General features: G+C 42.2%; 1 protein-coding gene across 1 annotated transcript in view; it reads right to left on the minus strand.

Annotated features, from left to right (window-relative positions):
- The window catches only part of LOC124612503, a 529,185-nt gene extending 510,850 nt beyond the window's left edge, over positions 1–18,335 (minus strand). Inside the window, exon 1 of the mRNA XM_047140744.1 lies at positions 18,171–18,335. Within this exon, the coding sequence (XP_046996700.1) occupies positions 18,171–18,189 (19 nt within the window). The 5' untranslated portion in view covers positions 18,190–18,335. The remainder of the gene's footprint in view (positions 1–18,170) is intronic.
- Positions 18,336–18,570: the final 235 nt, after the last annotated feature.

Consider the following 18,570-nt stretch of genomic DNA (forward strand, 5'->3'; position numbering starts at 1 on the left):
GTCTGCGCAACCCACACTGTTATCTTCTGACCGTATAATGTCAGCTCTAACCTCATACACGCTGTAATCTACGTGCTTTTCTACCAATCGTGTCCGGCTATCACTAAAATTTTCGTAATCTTTCTCCTTAATACTCTCGCAATGTTTAAACTGGATGTTCGCGTCGGATGGGTCGGCTACTTCTACCACTACAACTTTCGGTAAAGTCTGCCGGTTAGGGCCAGAACTTTCCGTTACTACTTCAACATTCAACTCCTGCGGGACGAAACACGACGCATCTTGCTCGTGCTCCCCCTTAACATCAACTATTTCTAGTAAAGTCTGCCGGTCAGGGCCAGAACTTTCCATCACTTCACAATCACTATCTTCCTGCGGGACGAGACGCGGAAAATCCTTCACGCGCTCCCCATAAACGCTTCTCCCATACAGACCCCTATAATCTCTTAGTTCGTCGTGTAAGCGACCGAACTGCCTTAACCAGACCTCATCCCTCTCTGCATCCCCTCGCTCGATGACGGACGTGTTATCCGACATCTGATCTTCTCTCAACAATTGCGAACCATTCTTAAACTCAATCTCCAGTTCCGCTGCGGGTATTACAGCTGCCACTTTATAATCGATTTCCGGAACACTACTTAAATTGTTCTCACTGACAGTGAATGTACTTCCTACTGCCGTGTCTACAGCTGATCTACTACTTGTGGGCGCACTCCTTTCTCCTAACACTGGCACACTCTCCCGCCGTTGATTATTCCATACGGAATTTTCATAACGACGACACCTGGGTTTTCTCCTGTTATTGGGCCGCCAAAATTTCTCCACGCCCGGTCGGCCCCTCACCGGCGCGGCTAATGGTTTCCCTGTCTCGTCCCAGCAGATACGCTCCCCGGATGCTGCTGAGGCGGCTGATCACACCCTCTGGCGTTATTACTATTCTGTGAAGCCCGTATCACGTTAGTATGATACTGGTTTCCGTCATTCCTGCTATTATTTGCATTGTACCGATTGTTATTACGGTCCGAACCATTATTGTTATTGCTGCCATGGTTGCGGTATGCATTATTCCCGTGGTTATCGTTGTTGTGGTTGCTGTGGTACCCGTTGTTGTTACCACGGCCTCTACCCCTGTCGCGATTATTGCGCCAATAGTCCTCGTCCTCAACTCTTCCCAGGAAATCATTGATTGTCCTGTGATTGCTTCCTACATAGCGTTTAGCATCATCTGGAAGCTTCTTGTAGAGTTCCCAGACTATTTCGGATTCCGAGCGGCGGTCACGCAAATATTCCAACTTGCGGATCCAGCCCTCACAAAACTCCTTCATCGAACCGCGCGAATTCGCATCGAAAGGCCTCGATACGACAAATTCGCGCCAGACACTTTGCTGTTTTTGCTCTGACCAGTATTCAGCCAGAAACAAATTTTTAAATTCGTCAAAAGTCAGGTTCGTAATGTTGAGGTTTAGGCCCCAACGCTTGGCATCACCAGCCAACACATCAATAACCGCATTAATTTTTTTCTCATTAGTCCATGATCTGGGTAAAACTCTTTCACAATTTTTAATGAAATCCGTCGGGTGTATACCGCCTTTTTTCAAGGGGTCGAACCGCTCCTCTTTCGTCAACAACTCCGAACTATGTGCACAGATTGGCACATAGCTCTGTTTTTCGTCAAGTTTCCTTTCTAATTCCGACACCCTCGTAATCACTTGGCAAGTGGTTGTCGCAAGCGTTTCCACTTCCCTCTTTTTCTCTTCGCAGGTGTTAGCCTGCTTCGTCACTTTGGTATCTACTTCGGATACTAAAGCCTTTAAAGTTTCCACCTTCTGTTGATCCTCTTTTCTCACTATTTGAATTTGTTCCGTCACCTTATTCTCGATGATCGGAGCAACTGCGTCTCCTACACTTTTCTCGATTCTGCTAATTTCGGAATCAAAACGAGTATTTATGCTCGCAATTTCCGCCTGAACGCCTATCATTTCCTGTTTAAGGTTACCGATTTCGGTATTAATCACGACAATATCGTCTTTGATTTTATCAATTTTTGTGTTAACAACTTCAACATTGTTGTTAACAACATTAATAGCTTTGTTCTGATTGTCTAGCATTCGTTCAATTTTTTCAGACTGAGCTACTTGCTTGGCAGCCTGAGCTGCTTGCTCGGCAGCCTGAGCTTCTTGCTTGGCAGCCTGAGCTTTAATTTCTGCCGATTGACTCTTGATTTCGTTAATCAAAACATTCAATAAATCAGTTAAATTCCCGGAAACCACCGGTTTTACTTCCGTAGCGGCTTCCTCTTTCATTGTCCCCCCGTATTCGTCATCAAGGGATTCAGATTTGATTTTCACTTCCGATTCCGAAACATTTTCTAAAGTCTGGAATTCCATTTCTGCTCTTTGTTGCGTTTCGGCGGTCGCATCTTTCATGCTAGCCGCCTGCCCCGGAACAATGGGTACCGCTGTGCGCGTTTCCCACTGTTCGACCGATTGTTCCGTATCCAAGTCTACCAAATTTTGGTAATTGTTGCCTTCACTCATTTTAATAATTTTCAATATAAATGCAAAATCTCAACTCTAATTAGGATTCCTCACATGAATATTCTCGCTGACGTATCGACCATTTCGTAACCAGTACTTTGTTACGAGATTTGCACAATGCAAAATTCGTGTCCAGAACAACCTCAAATTTGAAGATTGTCCTGTCACCAGGTCGCCACGTGTAACCTCCCCCCTCACTTATCGACCTTAATGACAGTGAAAAATTAAACCGCGTGTACCTAATGGAAATTTGGGAAAAGCAATCGTCACCGAAGTTAATCTGTCGGTAAAGAGGGAGGAAAGGGTTACATCTAAATGAAAGGAAAAATGCAAATGAAACTGGTGGAATTAATTTTGAAAAGGGGTAAAGTTAATGAAGAAAGTAAATGTGCGGCCGTTACGTTAACAATTAACTAGCGGTAATTAGATATTTGAGATTTGGGGGAAATTACGGTCGCCAGTCCTAAGGACAATTACTATAGTAACTGAAAAAGAAAGGTAATTACACACATAATTAGCACTAGAAGCGTGGCAACTGAAGGTTGACACATGTAGTGTGAAAACTGAAAGTTTGTCAGAAGTAATAAATTTCGCTACACTCTGACTTAATTTAGCAAAAGAATTAATAAAACTGGAAAATCGAAAGTTAATTTAGTGACTGAAGTTAATAGTGAGCTTTCTTTCTGAAGCACATCGACATTCAGTAAAATAAGGTTAGTCTTGGGCTACCTCAACAATCATTTCAAAAGCTACTTGAATCTACGCAATTTAGAAATAAGAGAATTAACTTTGAACTTGAATTAAATGATTCTGAACAATAAACAATAGTAAAATTTAGTACGTACCAAGCTGAGCTGCAGTCACAGGTAACTAAAATACGGTAACAAAACTCGCACTCTTAATTTGTGCTTGTGCAATCTAAATATTGTAGCCAGCTGAACTTTGAAATTAAAGCAGTGAAATCGAATGATGCTGGCGTTTGAATTTCAACGACCCTCGGGCTCATTTCGGAAAAGGAAGGGACCCTGCTTGGCAATGCAATTGGGACAATGAGCAACAAAGGTTCATGCTAAGTTGCTGTAATTTTGCGAGGCAAATGGAACAATTTGAAAAGCTGAGGTCTGCCATACAGTTCTGAAACTTTACGTGCTTTTAGTCTTCCTTGTTGGTTGATTGAAGGTTTGAAGCCGTCGATCGAGGAGGTGGCGACAGTCACTCATTGTCGACCGTCGCTGTTGCAGAAGCTGGATGTTGGCGCGCCTTCTTCTCGACACGGTCACCAGGCGAAACGGGCTCTTGATGTGCGCCAGCTAATGCTTCCCGTCCGCGACACCATGTCAGAAACTATCATCGCGAGTCGAGCGCAATTACATCCTGCCAAACCCCGAAAGCGCGGCAACTCGCGGGAGCGTCACACAACACACCCGCTCCACTCGCTACTCCAGCCAGACTCTCTCTGCCCGCGCTCCACGCGGCAGAGTTAACACTACCAAAGATCCTACACACTTTGATTCTTCACACGACTCATCGATGTAATCGTTCGATAGCAGTTTTCCCTAGGCAAGACCCAGCGTAAAAATACAAATAATATTTACGAAACAAACCAATTATACATCGACATAAGTGCATAAATATATATATACAAACAGTAAAACAATTACAATATATAAAGAGACAGAAATGTCATATCTTGAGGTAACAAAACAAGGAAAAAAAAATAATAGTACAATAGATGAAAATAGGAGGATATGCATTTCCGGCGTTACAGGGTCATTGACAGACGTTGCGTAATTATATACATTGATACGCCAAAACATTATGGCCAGTGCCCGCCGCGACATTGGATAAAGCCTGGCGGTGTTGCGGGCACTTGACGCGGTAACAAAAGAATTCAAGCTGAACAGACACGCACGGGGGTCACCATACCAAAGATATTGGTTGCAAATGCGGAAATCTATTGGGATAAGCGACTTTGTCAAAGGGCAGATTATTATTACGCAGGGCCTGAGAATGAGTATCTCGAAAATGGTGAAGCTGGTCGAAGGTCGAAAGGCATTTCAGATTGATTCCTTATTTCTGGATTTCCGAAAGGCTTTTGACACTGAACCACACAAGCGGCTTGTACTGAAGTTGCGTGCTTACGGAATATCGTTTCAGTTATTTGACTGGATTTGTGACTTCCTGTCAGAGAGTAGTTGACTTAGTAATTGACGGAAAGTCATCGAGTAAAACAGAAGTGATTTCTCGCGTTCCCCAAGTGAGTGTTATAGGCCCTTTGCTGTTCCTTATCTTTGGGAGACAATCTGACCAGCCGTCTTCGGTTGTTTGCAGATGACGCTGTCGTTTATCGACTAATAAACTTATCATAAGATCAAAACAAACTGCAAAACGATTTAGAAGAAATATCAAAATGGTGCGTAAAGCGGCAGTTGACCTTAAATAACGAAAAGTGTAAGGTCATCCACATGAGTGCTAAAAAGGAACTCATTAAACTTCGCTTACACGATAAATCAGTCTAATCAAAAAGCCGTGAATTCAACTAAATACGTACGAATTACAATTACGAACAATTTAAATTGGAAGGAACACATAGAAAATGTTGCGGGGAAGGCTAACCAAGGACTGCGTTTTATTGGCAGGACGCTTAGAAAATGTAACAGACCTGCTAAGGAGACTGCCTACACTACGCTTGTCCGTCCTCTTTTAGAATACTGCTGCGCGGTGTGGGATCCTTACCAGATAGGACTGACTGAGTACATCGAAAAAGTTCAAAGAAAGACAGCATGTTTTGTATTATCGCGAAATATGGGAGAGTGTGTCACATAAATGATACAGGATTTGGGCTGGACACCATTAAAAGAAAGGCGTTTTTCGTTGCGACGGAATCTTCTCACGAAATTTCAATCACCAACTTTCTCCTCCGAATGCGAAAATATTTTGTTGTCACCGACTTACATAGGGAGGAACGATTACAAAGATAAAATATGGGAAATCAGAGTTCGTACGGAAAGATGTAGGTGTTCAGTCTTCCCGCGCGCTATACGAGATTGGAATAGTAAAGAATTGTGAAGGTGGTTCGATGAACCCTCTGCCAGGCACTTAAATGTGATTTGCAGAGTATCCATGTAGATGCAGATGTAGATGTTGAAATCTTTAAACTACAACTTATGTTGCACATCGAAAATTTTTTATACTATATTTTTGTGAAGCTCTCCCACAGCTCAAGTACGAAACGATGACGTAGCTGAATTATTGCTGACGCTTATATGTGAAAACATTTCGCCCTCCTTCGGTAAGATACGTGTGTTGTGTGCTCAATCTTCGCAGTAGGTAACCGGGGGGACTTAATTAAAACAGCAGTTTTATGACTTACACTTGTCGGGGTGAGGGCTGGCATAAATGAGTTGAGAAGGAGCTGCTGCTGCGCTCTGCACTGGGCGTTCTTCAGAAAGTCAGGTGTTTTGTTTCGTCGCTTGTGGCGTGTCTCTGCAAAAGCAACTTGACTGCAGTCGTTGCTTCTGTACTGACAGAACTGTCCGCCACCTTTTATACTAGCAGGTCTGCCTCTAGTGACATCTAGTGGTCAGTTCCACGTTACGTAGAGATGTCCATATACTTTTCATGAGATAGTATATTTTATATATTTGACACATCCATTTTCATCCTTAAACGCACAGGTAATATACAACGATCCACCAGTGACTTATATTGATTTCGATACGTCATAACCATCGTCAGATCCGTTATTGCTTACTACGATGACGTATCACACTTCATTTACCATTGACCCACTATGACGTTAATTGCATTGTGATGAGTTATCTCATAGTGACATGCATGCAGCACCGGAACTTGTGGACCTTGAACAGTGGACGTTTCCATCATAATAAAAACTTTCTGGTGTGATACAAAAAGGTAAATGTATCATTTTGTGATGAGGAACCCTAATCTGAAAACGAGTAAAACGAAACCTAAGAAGCCAAATGCGTTGTGGAATATCTGGGCCAGTAGAATACGAGAACCTTCGAATCATCGCTGGTGCGATGTGGTACGCAGGTTTATCCTGTATGTAGTTCTTAATATTGTAGGGTAAGCATATCGGAGCAACTTGCATGTGTATATCGTGAGAGTCGAGAACAATTAACTCGGTCAACTAAATGCAGACGGTATGATGGGTTCACTAGCATGGCCATCTGTAGCGTAAAGGTCTGCATGCAAGACTGCAGTCTGCGTTTACGAGTTGAAGCGTATATACAGTCAACTACGTCTAGCGAAATTGCGCCGTAGCCGGTTATGTAATTAACGGACGTAATTTTCGTCTACGAACTCGCTAGTGGAAACTGCAAGAAGCTCAGACGTTGAATAAGGCCAAGTATTCGTATAGGACGCTCTCCATTGTTACGACAGTTGAGAAAACCTGGGCAAATGGTACCACAATACGACGAAAAAGGAGATCAATGACTGTGTTACCTCCTGATTCTCAACGGACAGTTCCTGCTCACGTATTTGACAAGCCTTTAATGATTATCTGTTGCATGTGGAACTAACGTCGCGTCCAGGGCAGTCTGGCAAATAATACGGAAATTATAGATATATGCTACTCTGTTCATACTAATATATAAAAACAAGATATTGTTTAACGTTGTTACCAAAAAGTTTTTGACTGATTTACACCAAACTTTTATACGATACTCTAATAAACGTCTGGACAAGCTTAGCCTACATACAGTATACATTTATATAACAATTGTTACATAAATGTAAACATAAACATATACACTGATGTAATATTTCTGGCTTAGTCAGCCATCATATTAGGCTCCAAGAAGCTGTTCCACAGAGCAGTGGAGATGCAAGAAGTATATAGATGACGAAATGTGTTTGAGGTACCTGTGACATATGTTAGATTCGGTACCAGTCCCGTGAGAAAGATCGCCTGCATAATGCTAGTGCTCTGTGATTGGCTGCCGTGTTCGGAGGAAGGGCGCCAAAACGTTAAAGTATAGTTATTATTATTAGCTAAACTACTCATTGGAATGGCTTTACTTTTTAATATAAATATCTCTCAACAGCTGGCTATCAATCAGTCATTTTAGAAATATTAAAAACAATTTAAATCAAAAACAAAAGACTAACGAAATTGCAGGCGAAGCACTTCGGAAGCGTTCGGGTCACGCCTTTTCTGGTAAGGCGCGCGAAGTGTTTCGGGCTGTTCGTCCCTCTGGATTAGGCAGTCGAGAAGAACGTAACTGTTGTCTGTCGTAGGGTGTATTTCCAATTTCTATTTTAGTTCCTGTTCGTCACCCTGGATTAGGCAGTCGAGATGTACAGTCATGTTGTCTGTGGCAGGTTTGCCAGTATTCAGTATTAAAAGATTCACCCCGGTAGTCATGAGGCACAGACACGTGCCACAAATAGTGCAAAGATACATTTTCGTAAACATTGTGTTTGATCATTGTCTTTGTTGTATCAGAAGGTGTTGTATTAAGATCATGTAGTCTTCTCGTATATTAAAATACGCGAGTGGCATCCCAAAGAAGTGATACATTATTTCAGAACAGAACCTCGCTAAAAGTCAGTTTCAGCCTCAAGATACAGAACCCACGTCCTGCGTGCTGTTTTCTGCGCTGGGGACATCAACATGAAGACAGCAGGTTAGTGGACTATAACAGAACCTTCGTATTCCACACAGTGCAGTGGAAACAACTAGGTGCCTCGCGTATACTGCATGCACAGAACAAATGTGCTCAGTGACACGTCATCTGCAGTAATGCAGAGGAGGTAAAGGACAACGATAGTTATTAACACCAACAATCAATTCATTCTTCCTTTCTTGCCATAATGTGACAAAAGTCATGGGATGTGTAGTGTCCCTTTTGCAATGTTCACCCTTATGAAGGTGAAACATAAATAAAACTGACAGTATGTGACTCAAAATGAATTGCAAACATTGATTTATCATTTATTTAACTGTAAAAATATACAATATATATATATCGATAAATGCAGAAAAGACATTACTTTTATTGTATGAAATTATAATGTGATTATCTTTGTAAGAGTGTAAAATACAATGCAATGCTCATTCTTCTCTCTAGTCTGTTTTGTTCTGTTCGTTCTGGTGTTAGCTGGAATAAGGTACGCAAGCTATTGTGCGGCTCTAGCATTTTGTTTCTGTCGTAACGTAATTGCAAATATTTAATGGTGTAAACTGTGTCCTAGTAAGAATATATTAGTATAAAGTGATCTCCGTATGTTATTTCAAGAACCTACGCCACATTTATCTTATGAAAAGAATATTTAATGAAAATTATTTAGCATGTTTCCAGCTGCTGCGGAGCGAGTAACTGTAATCTCTGACTGTTAACAATTAGCCGCCATTACGCGGTACACTTAAAAATATTTTTTCACAGCACAATGTCTGATAGCCGGAGCGGAAGAAATTATGTAAAAATGTTCAGTGAGATTAATTGAAGTAATCCAGTGAAATAATTTTATTAAAACTTGTCTATTTTCTGTGATAGTAATAATTTCAGATCTGAGTACTACTACGCTATTGCATTTACAGTAATTTGTAGGGAGCCTGGCGCTCGATAAAACCAGATATAATACGTAATTGGCAACCTACGAAATTCATTATTTTGCTTATTATATCTCTTTTGTATTTTCAAACAAATTTACTAGGAGAGTGTTTCCTCTAAATAAATAAATAGCATATACATTATATTTCTTTTAAGAGATATAACATCGTGTCGGATCTCCTTACACCCAGCGTAATGCAGCTACTCAACGTTGCATGGACTCAACAAACCGTTGCAAGTACAGGGTGTTTCAAAAATGACCGGTATATTTGAAACGGCAATAAAAACTAAACGAGCAGCGATAGAAATACACCGTTTGTTGCAATATGCTTGGGACAACAGTACATTTTCAGGCAGACAAACTTTCGAAATTACAGTAGTTGCAATTTTCAACAACAGATGGCGCTGCAAGTGATGTGAAAGATATAGAAGACAACGCAGTCTGTGGGTGCGCCATTCTGTACGTCGTCTTTCTGCTGTAAGCGTGTGCTGTTCACAACGTGCAAGTGTGCTGTAGACAACATGGTTTATTCCTTAGAACACCTCTGTTTCTGGTGTTGGAATTCCACCGCCTAGAACACAGTGTTGTTGCAACAAGACGAAGTTTTCAACGGAGGTTTAATGTAACCAAAGGACCGAAAAGCGGTACAATAAAGGATCTGTTTGAAAAATTTCAACGGACTGGGAACGTGACGGATGAACGTGCTGGAAAGGTAGGGCGACCGCGTATGGCAACCACAGAGGGCAACACGCAGCTAGTGCAGCAGGTGATCCAACAGCGGCCTCGGGTTTCCGTTCGCCGTGTTGGAGCTGCGGTCCAAATGACGCCAACGTCCACGTATCGTCTCATGCGCCAGAGTTTACACCTCTATCCATACAAAATTTAAATGTGGCAACCCCTCAGCGCCGCTACCATTGCTGCACGAGAGACATTCGCTAACGATATAGTGCACAGGATTGATGACGGCGATATGCATGTGGGCAGCATTTGGTTTACTGACGAAGCTTATTTTTACCTGGACGGCTTCGTCAATAAACAGAACTGGCGCATATGGGGAACCGAAACGCCCCATGTTGCAGTCGCATCGTCCCTGCATCCTCAAAAAGTACTGGTCTGGGCCGCCATTTCCTCCAAAGGAATCATTGGCCCATTTTTCAGGTCCGCATCACGCTATCTGGACATTCTTCGTGAATTTGTGGCGGTACAAACTGCCTTAGACGACACTGCGAACACCTCGTGGTTTATGCAAGATGGTGCCCGGCCACAGCGCACGGCCGACGTCTTTAATTTCCTGAATGAATATTTCGATGATCGTGTGATTGCTTTGGGCTATCCGAAACATACAGGAGGCGGCGTGGATTGGCCTCCCTATTCGCCAGACATGAACCCCTGTGACTTCTTTCTGTGGGGACAGTCGAAAGACCAGGTGTACCGCCAGAATCCAGAAACAATTGAACAGCTGAAGCAGTACATCTCATCTGCATGTGAAGCCATTCCGCCAGACACGTTGTCAAAGGTTTCGGGTAATTTCATTCAGAGACTACGCCATATTATTGCTACGCATGGTGGATATGTGGAAAATATCGTACTATAGAGTTTCCCAGATCGCAGCGCCATCTGTTGTTCAAAATTGTAACTACTGTAATTTCGAAAGTTTGTCTGCCTGAAAATGTACTGTTGTCCCAAGCATATTGCAACAAACGGTGTATTTCTATCGCTGCTCGTTTAGTTTTTATTGCCGTTTCAAATATACCGGTCATTTTTGAAACACCCTGTACTTGGCACAAACATTGAGCCACGCTGCCTCTACAGCCGTCCATACTTGGGATGTGTTACCGGTACAGGATTTTGTGCACGAAATGATCTCGCGATTATGTCCTATTAATGTTCGATTCATGTCGGGCGATATGGATGGCCAAATCACTCGCTCGAATGGTCCATAATGTTCTCAACTGTCAGCCGATGACATGGCGCATTGTCATCCATAAAAGTTTGGGAACGTGACCCCCGTGAAGGGCTGCAAATGGTATCAGGTGGTTCAGTTGGACAGGAAGACCCAGTCAGTTCCATGTAAACACAGCCTATGCTATTATGGAGCCATTACCAGCTGGTACAGTGCCTTGTTGACAACTTTGAGTCCATTTCGTGGGGTGTGCGCCACACTCGAACCTTACAGTCAGCTCGTACCAACTGAAATCTCAACTCATCTGACAAGGCCAAGGTTTTTCTGTCCTCTAGGGTACAACCGATATGGTTACGAGCCAAGGAGAAGTGCTGCAGACGGTGTCGTGCTGTTCGCAGAGGCACTCGCGTCGGTCGTCTGCTACCGCAGCCCATTAACGCCAGATTTCGTCGCGCTGTCCTAACGCATTAGTTCGTCGTGCGTTCCACATTGTTTTTGGTGGTCACTTCACGCAGTGTTGTTTGTCTGTTAGCGCTGACAACTCTACGCAAACGCTGCTGCTCTCGGTCGTTACGTGAAGACCGTCGGCCACTGTGTTGTCCGTGGTGAGAGTTAATGCCAGAAATATGGTGTTCTCCGCACACTCTTGACATTGTGGATGTCGGAATATCGAATACTCTAACCATTTTCGAAATGGAATGTCCCGTGCGTCTATCTCCAACCACCATTTCGCGTTCAAAATCTGTTACACTACTGGCCATTAAAATTGCTACACCAAGAAGAAATGCAGATGATAAACGGGTATTCATTGGACAAATATACTGTACTAGAACTGACATGTGATTACATTTTTACGCAATTTGGGTGCATAGATCCTGAGAAATCAGTACCCAGAACAACCATCTCTGGCCGTAATAACGGTCTTGATACGCCTGGGCATTGAGTCAAACAGAGCTTGGATGGCGTGTACAGGTACAGCTGCCCATGCAGCTTCAACACGATACCACAGTTCATCAAGAGTAGTTACTGGTGTATTGTGACGAGCCAGTTCCTCAGCCGCCATTGACCAGACGTTTTTAATTAGTGAGAGATCTGGAGAATGTGCTGGCCAGGGCAGCAGTCGTACATTTTCTGTATCCAGAAAGGCTCGTACAGGACTTGTAACATGCGGTCGTGCATTATCCTGCTTAAATGTAGGGTTTCGTAGGGATCGAATGAAGGGTAGAGCCACGTGTCCTAACACATCTGAAATGTAACGTCCACTGTTCAAAGTGCCGTCAATACGAACAAGAGGTGACCGAGACGTGTAACCAATAACACCCCATACCATCACACCGGGTGATACGTCAGTATGGCGATGACGAATACACGCTTCCAATGTGCGTTCACCGCGATGTCGCCAAACACGGATGCGACCATCATGATGCTGTAAACATAACCTGGATTCATCTGAAAAAATGTCGTTTTGCCATTCGTGCACCCAGATTCGTCGTTGAGTACACCATCGCAGACGCTCCTGTCTGAGATGCAGCGTCAAGGGTAACCGCAGCCATGGTCTCCGAGCTGATAGTCCATGCTGCTGCAAACGTCGTCGAACTGTTCGTGCAGATGGTTGTTGTCTTGCAAACGTCCCCATCTGTCGACTCAGGGATCGAGACTTGGCTGCACGGTCCGTTACAGCCATGCAGATAAGATGCCTGCCATCTCGACTGCCAGTGATACGAGGCCGTTGGGATCCAGCACGGCGTTCCGTATTACTCTCCTGAACCCACCGATTCCATATTGTGCTAACAGTCATTGGATCTCGACCAACGCGAGCAGCAATGTCACGATACGATAAACCGCAATCGCGATAGGATACAATCCGACCTTTATCAAAGTCGAAAACGTGATGGTACGCATTTCTCCCCCTTACATGAGGCATAACAACAACGTTTCACCAGGCACCGCCGGTCAACTGCTGTTTGTGTATGAGAAATCGGTTGGAAACTTTCCTCATGTCAGCACGTTGTAGGTGTCGCCACCGGCGCCAACCTTGTATGAATGCTCTGAAAAACTAATCGTTTGCATATCACAGCATCTTGTTCCTGTCGGTTAAATTTCGCGTCTGCAGCACGTCATCTTCGTGGTGTAGCAATTTTAATGGCCAGTAGTGTAACTCCTGTCGTGCGGCTATAATTACGTCGGAAACGCATCCGCATGACTCATCTCAGTACAAATGATAGTTCCGCCAATGCAATGCCGTTTTATACCTTGCGTACGCTATACTACCGCCAACTGCATGCGTACATACCGCTGTCCCATGTCTTTGTCATGAGAGGTGACAAAAGTCGAGGGATAGCGATATGCACACATGTAGATGGCGGTAAATGTACCCCTTTGCGTTCACATGTAGCAATAGTTGCTGTAGTAACATTTAGTTGCACGTCACACAAAAGTAAATACGAGCCCTGATAGCTTATCTTTATCCTCGCTTTATCAGTCCCTCTATATTTTATTAAGCGCAAAAATCTAAACGTGCGAACTACCTATATCGGTGTGGATACAACATAAGCCGGTGAAGGGTAATAGAACACGTTTGAAAACCGAAATAATGATAGGTAGTTCCAGTACTTCCTCAGGAATATTAAAAAAATATCCTACAAACAAAAGTGGGAGAAATAATCTAGCTGCCGTACATCACATGAAGGGTTACTCATTAGATTCTGAAATCCTGTGTTGCCGCAAGATTTTAAGTACATATTGATGCCTCCCTCCTCTCCTCGCTACACACATTTTACATAATATGAGTACAGACAGGAAATTAGTACAGGTGCTCCATCTGTAATTATCTTATTTCCTTGCATTTATGCACTGGATGTTCACTCATAGGGTATGATTGTAGGCGCAGAACGCCACATCCACGAAAGAAAGACGACACATAAAACATTATGGGTTTACCAACTTCAGTTATCATGGCCACGATTTTGCTTCAGGCTTTACTTGTTTTCCGCTTTTCCTTTCCACGTGGACGAGAACTGTATGTTCCTTGTTAGGACGCTCTATTGGATGATGGCCGCGTCATTATCTGTCGTCTTTAGACTGACCAACCGTTCCGGGCCACATGCCAAGTGGCCGAATCTCGAGGTCTATGCAGAGCATGGTCGACAGCACACCACTGCGAAAAGTCAAACTCGCAGAACAGACTTCTCCAGAAACAAAAGAAGCCTTTTAATTGGATTTCAGAGAGTCAATATTTAACCCACGGATTTTCAGGTACCTTACAACATGCTACTGAAACGTAACACTGCATAGAAGAATTTGTTCTCCGTGGAATTTCGAAGTAAAGGATATCCTCTGAGCGCTATGAAGTTAAGGCGGGCGAGGGCTATAGCTGAAAGTGCTGCTACGAAATACTAAGTATCTTGAAACAACATTTTTATAGTTAAGAAAACAATCATTTCTCTTATCTCTTTGTAGATCAGTGGAGATTCATAAAAAATTGTGTGAGACACGTTTGGTTGATAACAAAATAAAAATTCTGCTTATATAGTTGTTTCCACATCAGACTCATTCCATTAATAAAAGTGGCCGTTTAGTTCGGCATGGTACTAGCTGTTAACGAATTGTTGAATGTTTAGTAGCAGCAGTAGCAGTAGCTTTATTCATCCGTACATCTCTTTTTACAAGGATATAGGATATGTCAACGTATGTACAAATTTAGATCAATTTAAAATAATCTAATTCGTATACACATATATTTACAGACTTCTAGTTAGAGACAATCACTAGATTTACTCTTGGTATACAATACTTTTTTACAAATAACTTATTAAATAATGTAATGCCACATTGTCCTCTCATATCTCACTATCAGTCACTGCACACACTATACACACATTGTTTCATAACACTTCACTCACTACACACACACACGCACACACACACACACACACACACACACACACACACACACACCACACACACACAGACACACACACACATTGGTGATCTCTCAGCCATTTTCTGTACCACAACTTCCCATTTGCTATCCTGAAAAACTAACTCAGCATCCCTCCATAATGAGTGACATGATGAGCTCAGAAAGAGGAAGAGGTGTTAGTATTGTGCCATGCATAGCTTGGGGGTACGTGTGTCTAGAAAGGAAAAAAACAGAAGCAAAAAACATAAAGTGAAGGTGTTATGTGGAATGTTGGATGTTTTATAATCATTATTATTATTATTTATTTGTATAACATTTTTATCAAAGCCTTACTCTGTTTTAGCTAAGTAATCCTTCAATGCATAAAATGTATTGCATGACAGGTACTTTTTAGCTGCCTTTTTAAATAACTGTATTTTTGCAATTTCTTTAATCTCTTTTGGTAATTTATTGTACAGTTTTATCCCTTGGTAGAAAATGCTGTTTTGAGTTTTATGTTTATTTTTTTATTGGTAAATGTAAGTTGAGCCTATCTCTTGTATCATGGTCATGGACAGAGCTGTTTGTGCAGTAATTACCAATGTTATTTTTGATGTGTACAACTGACTGGTAAATATATTCACAAGGAGCAGTTTCTGAATAGATCTTTACAATGAGCTCGACTACCATTTTTGGTTATGATTCTTATGGCTCTTTTCTGGAGTTTGAAAATTGTGTTCATATTTTGTTCATTTGCTCCCCAAAAAAGAATGCCATAACTAAGAATTGAGTGTACATATGAATAATATATAAATAAAAGACACTGCATGTTACACACTGATGATAGCATTCCAAGGGCATAACATGCTGATGACATTCTGTTCTGGTTTTTAAATCGTTAATGAGGAGAGATAGCAACGATTTATGCTAAATTACATTTATCTGTTTTCGTTGTCGATTTCGGGTGACGAAACGCATCATTAGATGACGCAGGTTTGCGTTGACGAATGTAGAGCAGTGTATCGAGGAGTGTCAGCAATTAACTGACTTCCACGTGATTACTGCGTGAAGGACGATGTAAATTTCGTATGGAAATGTATAATACTTTTTGCGTTTCAGAGCACTTAGTAAATATCCTTCTAATTACAACATACGTTAGGAAATTTATCACAGTGTTGCTGTAGATTCTTGCTCCATTCACAAGAGGAAACTTGTGAAATCATTTCAGTCGAACAAAATATTATTTTCTACAAAGATTACTGTAACTGTGAACACAATTTTTTACGTAACGCTGTTGCATTACGTACACGAAAACCACTACGCAAAGTCAGAGAGAGATGCACCTCTCATTGTCGAAAACAAAAGTAAGTTAAACTGACTGCTGGATGTACGCATAAATAATTTTATTAAATCAAGACACGGAGTCTCATGTAATATTCATTAAAGTTAAATTTATTTTATTTTTAATAATAACAGATTCTTCGTCTGGATGAGATTACCACGTACAACAAACGTCGAAAACGGGATTTAATGTTACAAACACTCCTCTCGAATGCTCTTCGTATAGACATCGTTTGTATCGGTTTTGCTAGTGACAGCGTAGTTTGGTTAGCAAACCGCAGACTCTTTGTCGCTCGGTACAATCATTTTTTATCTACAATAGTACGATATAAAATTATGCCCATCAACAGATGAATTTTTTTGGCAATAAAACTATAATACTATCAAAGACGATGAAAGAGAAAAAGTAACAATCAATGGCCGTTGATGACTTATCTCTTTGACATTCCGCGCAACGCCTTCCGAGGAACGGATTATCTCTTCACCATATTTGATTGCGTAACTGCGTTTGTTAAAACAACTTTTATTGAAAAATAATTTATATTGTCAGCATAAATGATTAAATTACTGCGCTATTCAATCATTAGTTTCATTGCGTTGCGAGCATAGAAGAGAAACAGCGAGAAACAACATGTAGCACATTTTTCACAGTTTAAAAGTGAGTAGTGATTTTAATGAGTGGGAATATAGTTCTCGGTGAACTAGATGCTATGAGTATGTGTTTTGTAAAAGAAAAAGTATGAACACGGATACGGTAATGCTTATACATCGTCTGCAACAAAGCAAACACACACAGACACACACTTCCTCTTCCACGTAGCTGCCTCTTGCTAAATTACGAAGGGTGTATCGGAAAAATGGAAGCAGCAAATCTTGTAAAATTCATCTATAACTCCTGCAACAGCAAACATTTGATATAAGGGTAGATAATTATTGCTTTACCGTCTCATGAGTATGATATTGGAAGCGACCAGTTCGTCAACAAATTTGACAGAAAATGATGAAAAGCCTTCAAGAACGTTGTGCTAAGAGTAATCCTGTCCTTCCGCTCAATGAGATATTCGTAACTGCAGTTAAGTAAAAAGGTTCATCACTTAGTTATCATTCACCCGCAGGCAATATCCGTTCGCTACAATGCTATCATCGTTTGTTTTCTCCCAGCGTGCGCGAGAGAAAGGGGGAAGGAACAGGCATCGAAGTAAATCGTCCGATATTACTTCGGGTTCGGAGATACCTGTTGCACTGACTCGGGCAGATGTCTCTTTCAGTTCAGAAGCTTATTCAGGTAACGTTTATTTTGCGCATGGCAAATTACAGCGATCCTTAACTCTACCAGAAAATTTCTATCTGACGTCTTCGTTATTTTCCACTATTTTTAGTAATTTGCATTTGATAAAATTTTATGTATTGAGTTCTTTGGTTTAGAATGTATTCAGAATAACTTTTTTTTACACTTGGGAATTATTAGTGATACTTGTATCGGCAAAAAATTAATAATAAACTTGATCAAAGGAAAGGCTGCTTGACATGTTACGGAAAAGTTATTCCGGAGGTAAACGTCCGCAGACTCATTACCTTTTTGAAGAAGAATATTGTATTGATAACAGAAAAAGTTATTTTTAATCTTTTCACTCTGAGGCAGAAAGTTTAGCACTGTTTCTTTGTGTTATACGAGGTACGAAATAACAATGTTTACTCGCGTGAAGACGAGCCGCGTTCTGCAGGAGAGGCGAAGACAACGTAGATGACGCCTCGCCGTATTCTCCAGCACGTGCCTAAAAGTTACGGGGAGCGCTGTCAGTTGTACTACAAGATCCCGGGTAAAAAATCAATGGGCGGGGAGTTATGAATGGTAGCGCGAGTACTCGGGCGGAGCGCGCGCCGGCGGCAGCGGCAGCGGCACACCCACCTTCTCTGACAGGTGCCATGGTGCCGTCCTCGCAGTCAGCTGTGCAGCGCGACGCAGACCATGCCTCCACTGTCCGTACCGGATGACCGTCTCCCGCCCACGGCTGCAAAAGTCGTATAGCCGCGCCCGCGTACGCTAGCTGCTTAAAGCCCGACAACTCCTACGTCGTATTGATCGCTGCTGCGCGGCGCGCACGCCGCTCCGGCGTCTGCTTCACTTGTGCTGCACTCTAGGCAGCGCACGGCGAACTACTTTGCCGCAAGGCAGAGATTTCCACCTGCGCCAAGCTCGTGTAATATCTTTGACGACGAACACGGAATGTAAATATCTATGGAGTGAGTTTTCGGATGCGCAGAACGAGGATTCTGTACCCAGCAGCTCCTACGGCTCAAGCCACGTG

The sequence above is a fragment of the Schistocerca americana genome, chromosome 4, assembly GCF_021461395.2.
Source record: "Schistocerca americana isolate TAMUIC-IGC-003095 chromosome 4, iqSchAmer2.1, whole genome shotgun sequence".
In the NCBI taxonomy this organism is placed as follows: Eukaryota; Metazoa; Arthropoda; class Insecta; order Orthoptera; family Acrididae; genus Schistocerca; species Schistocerca americana.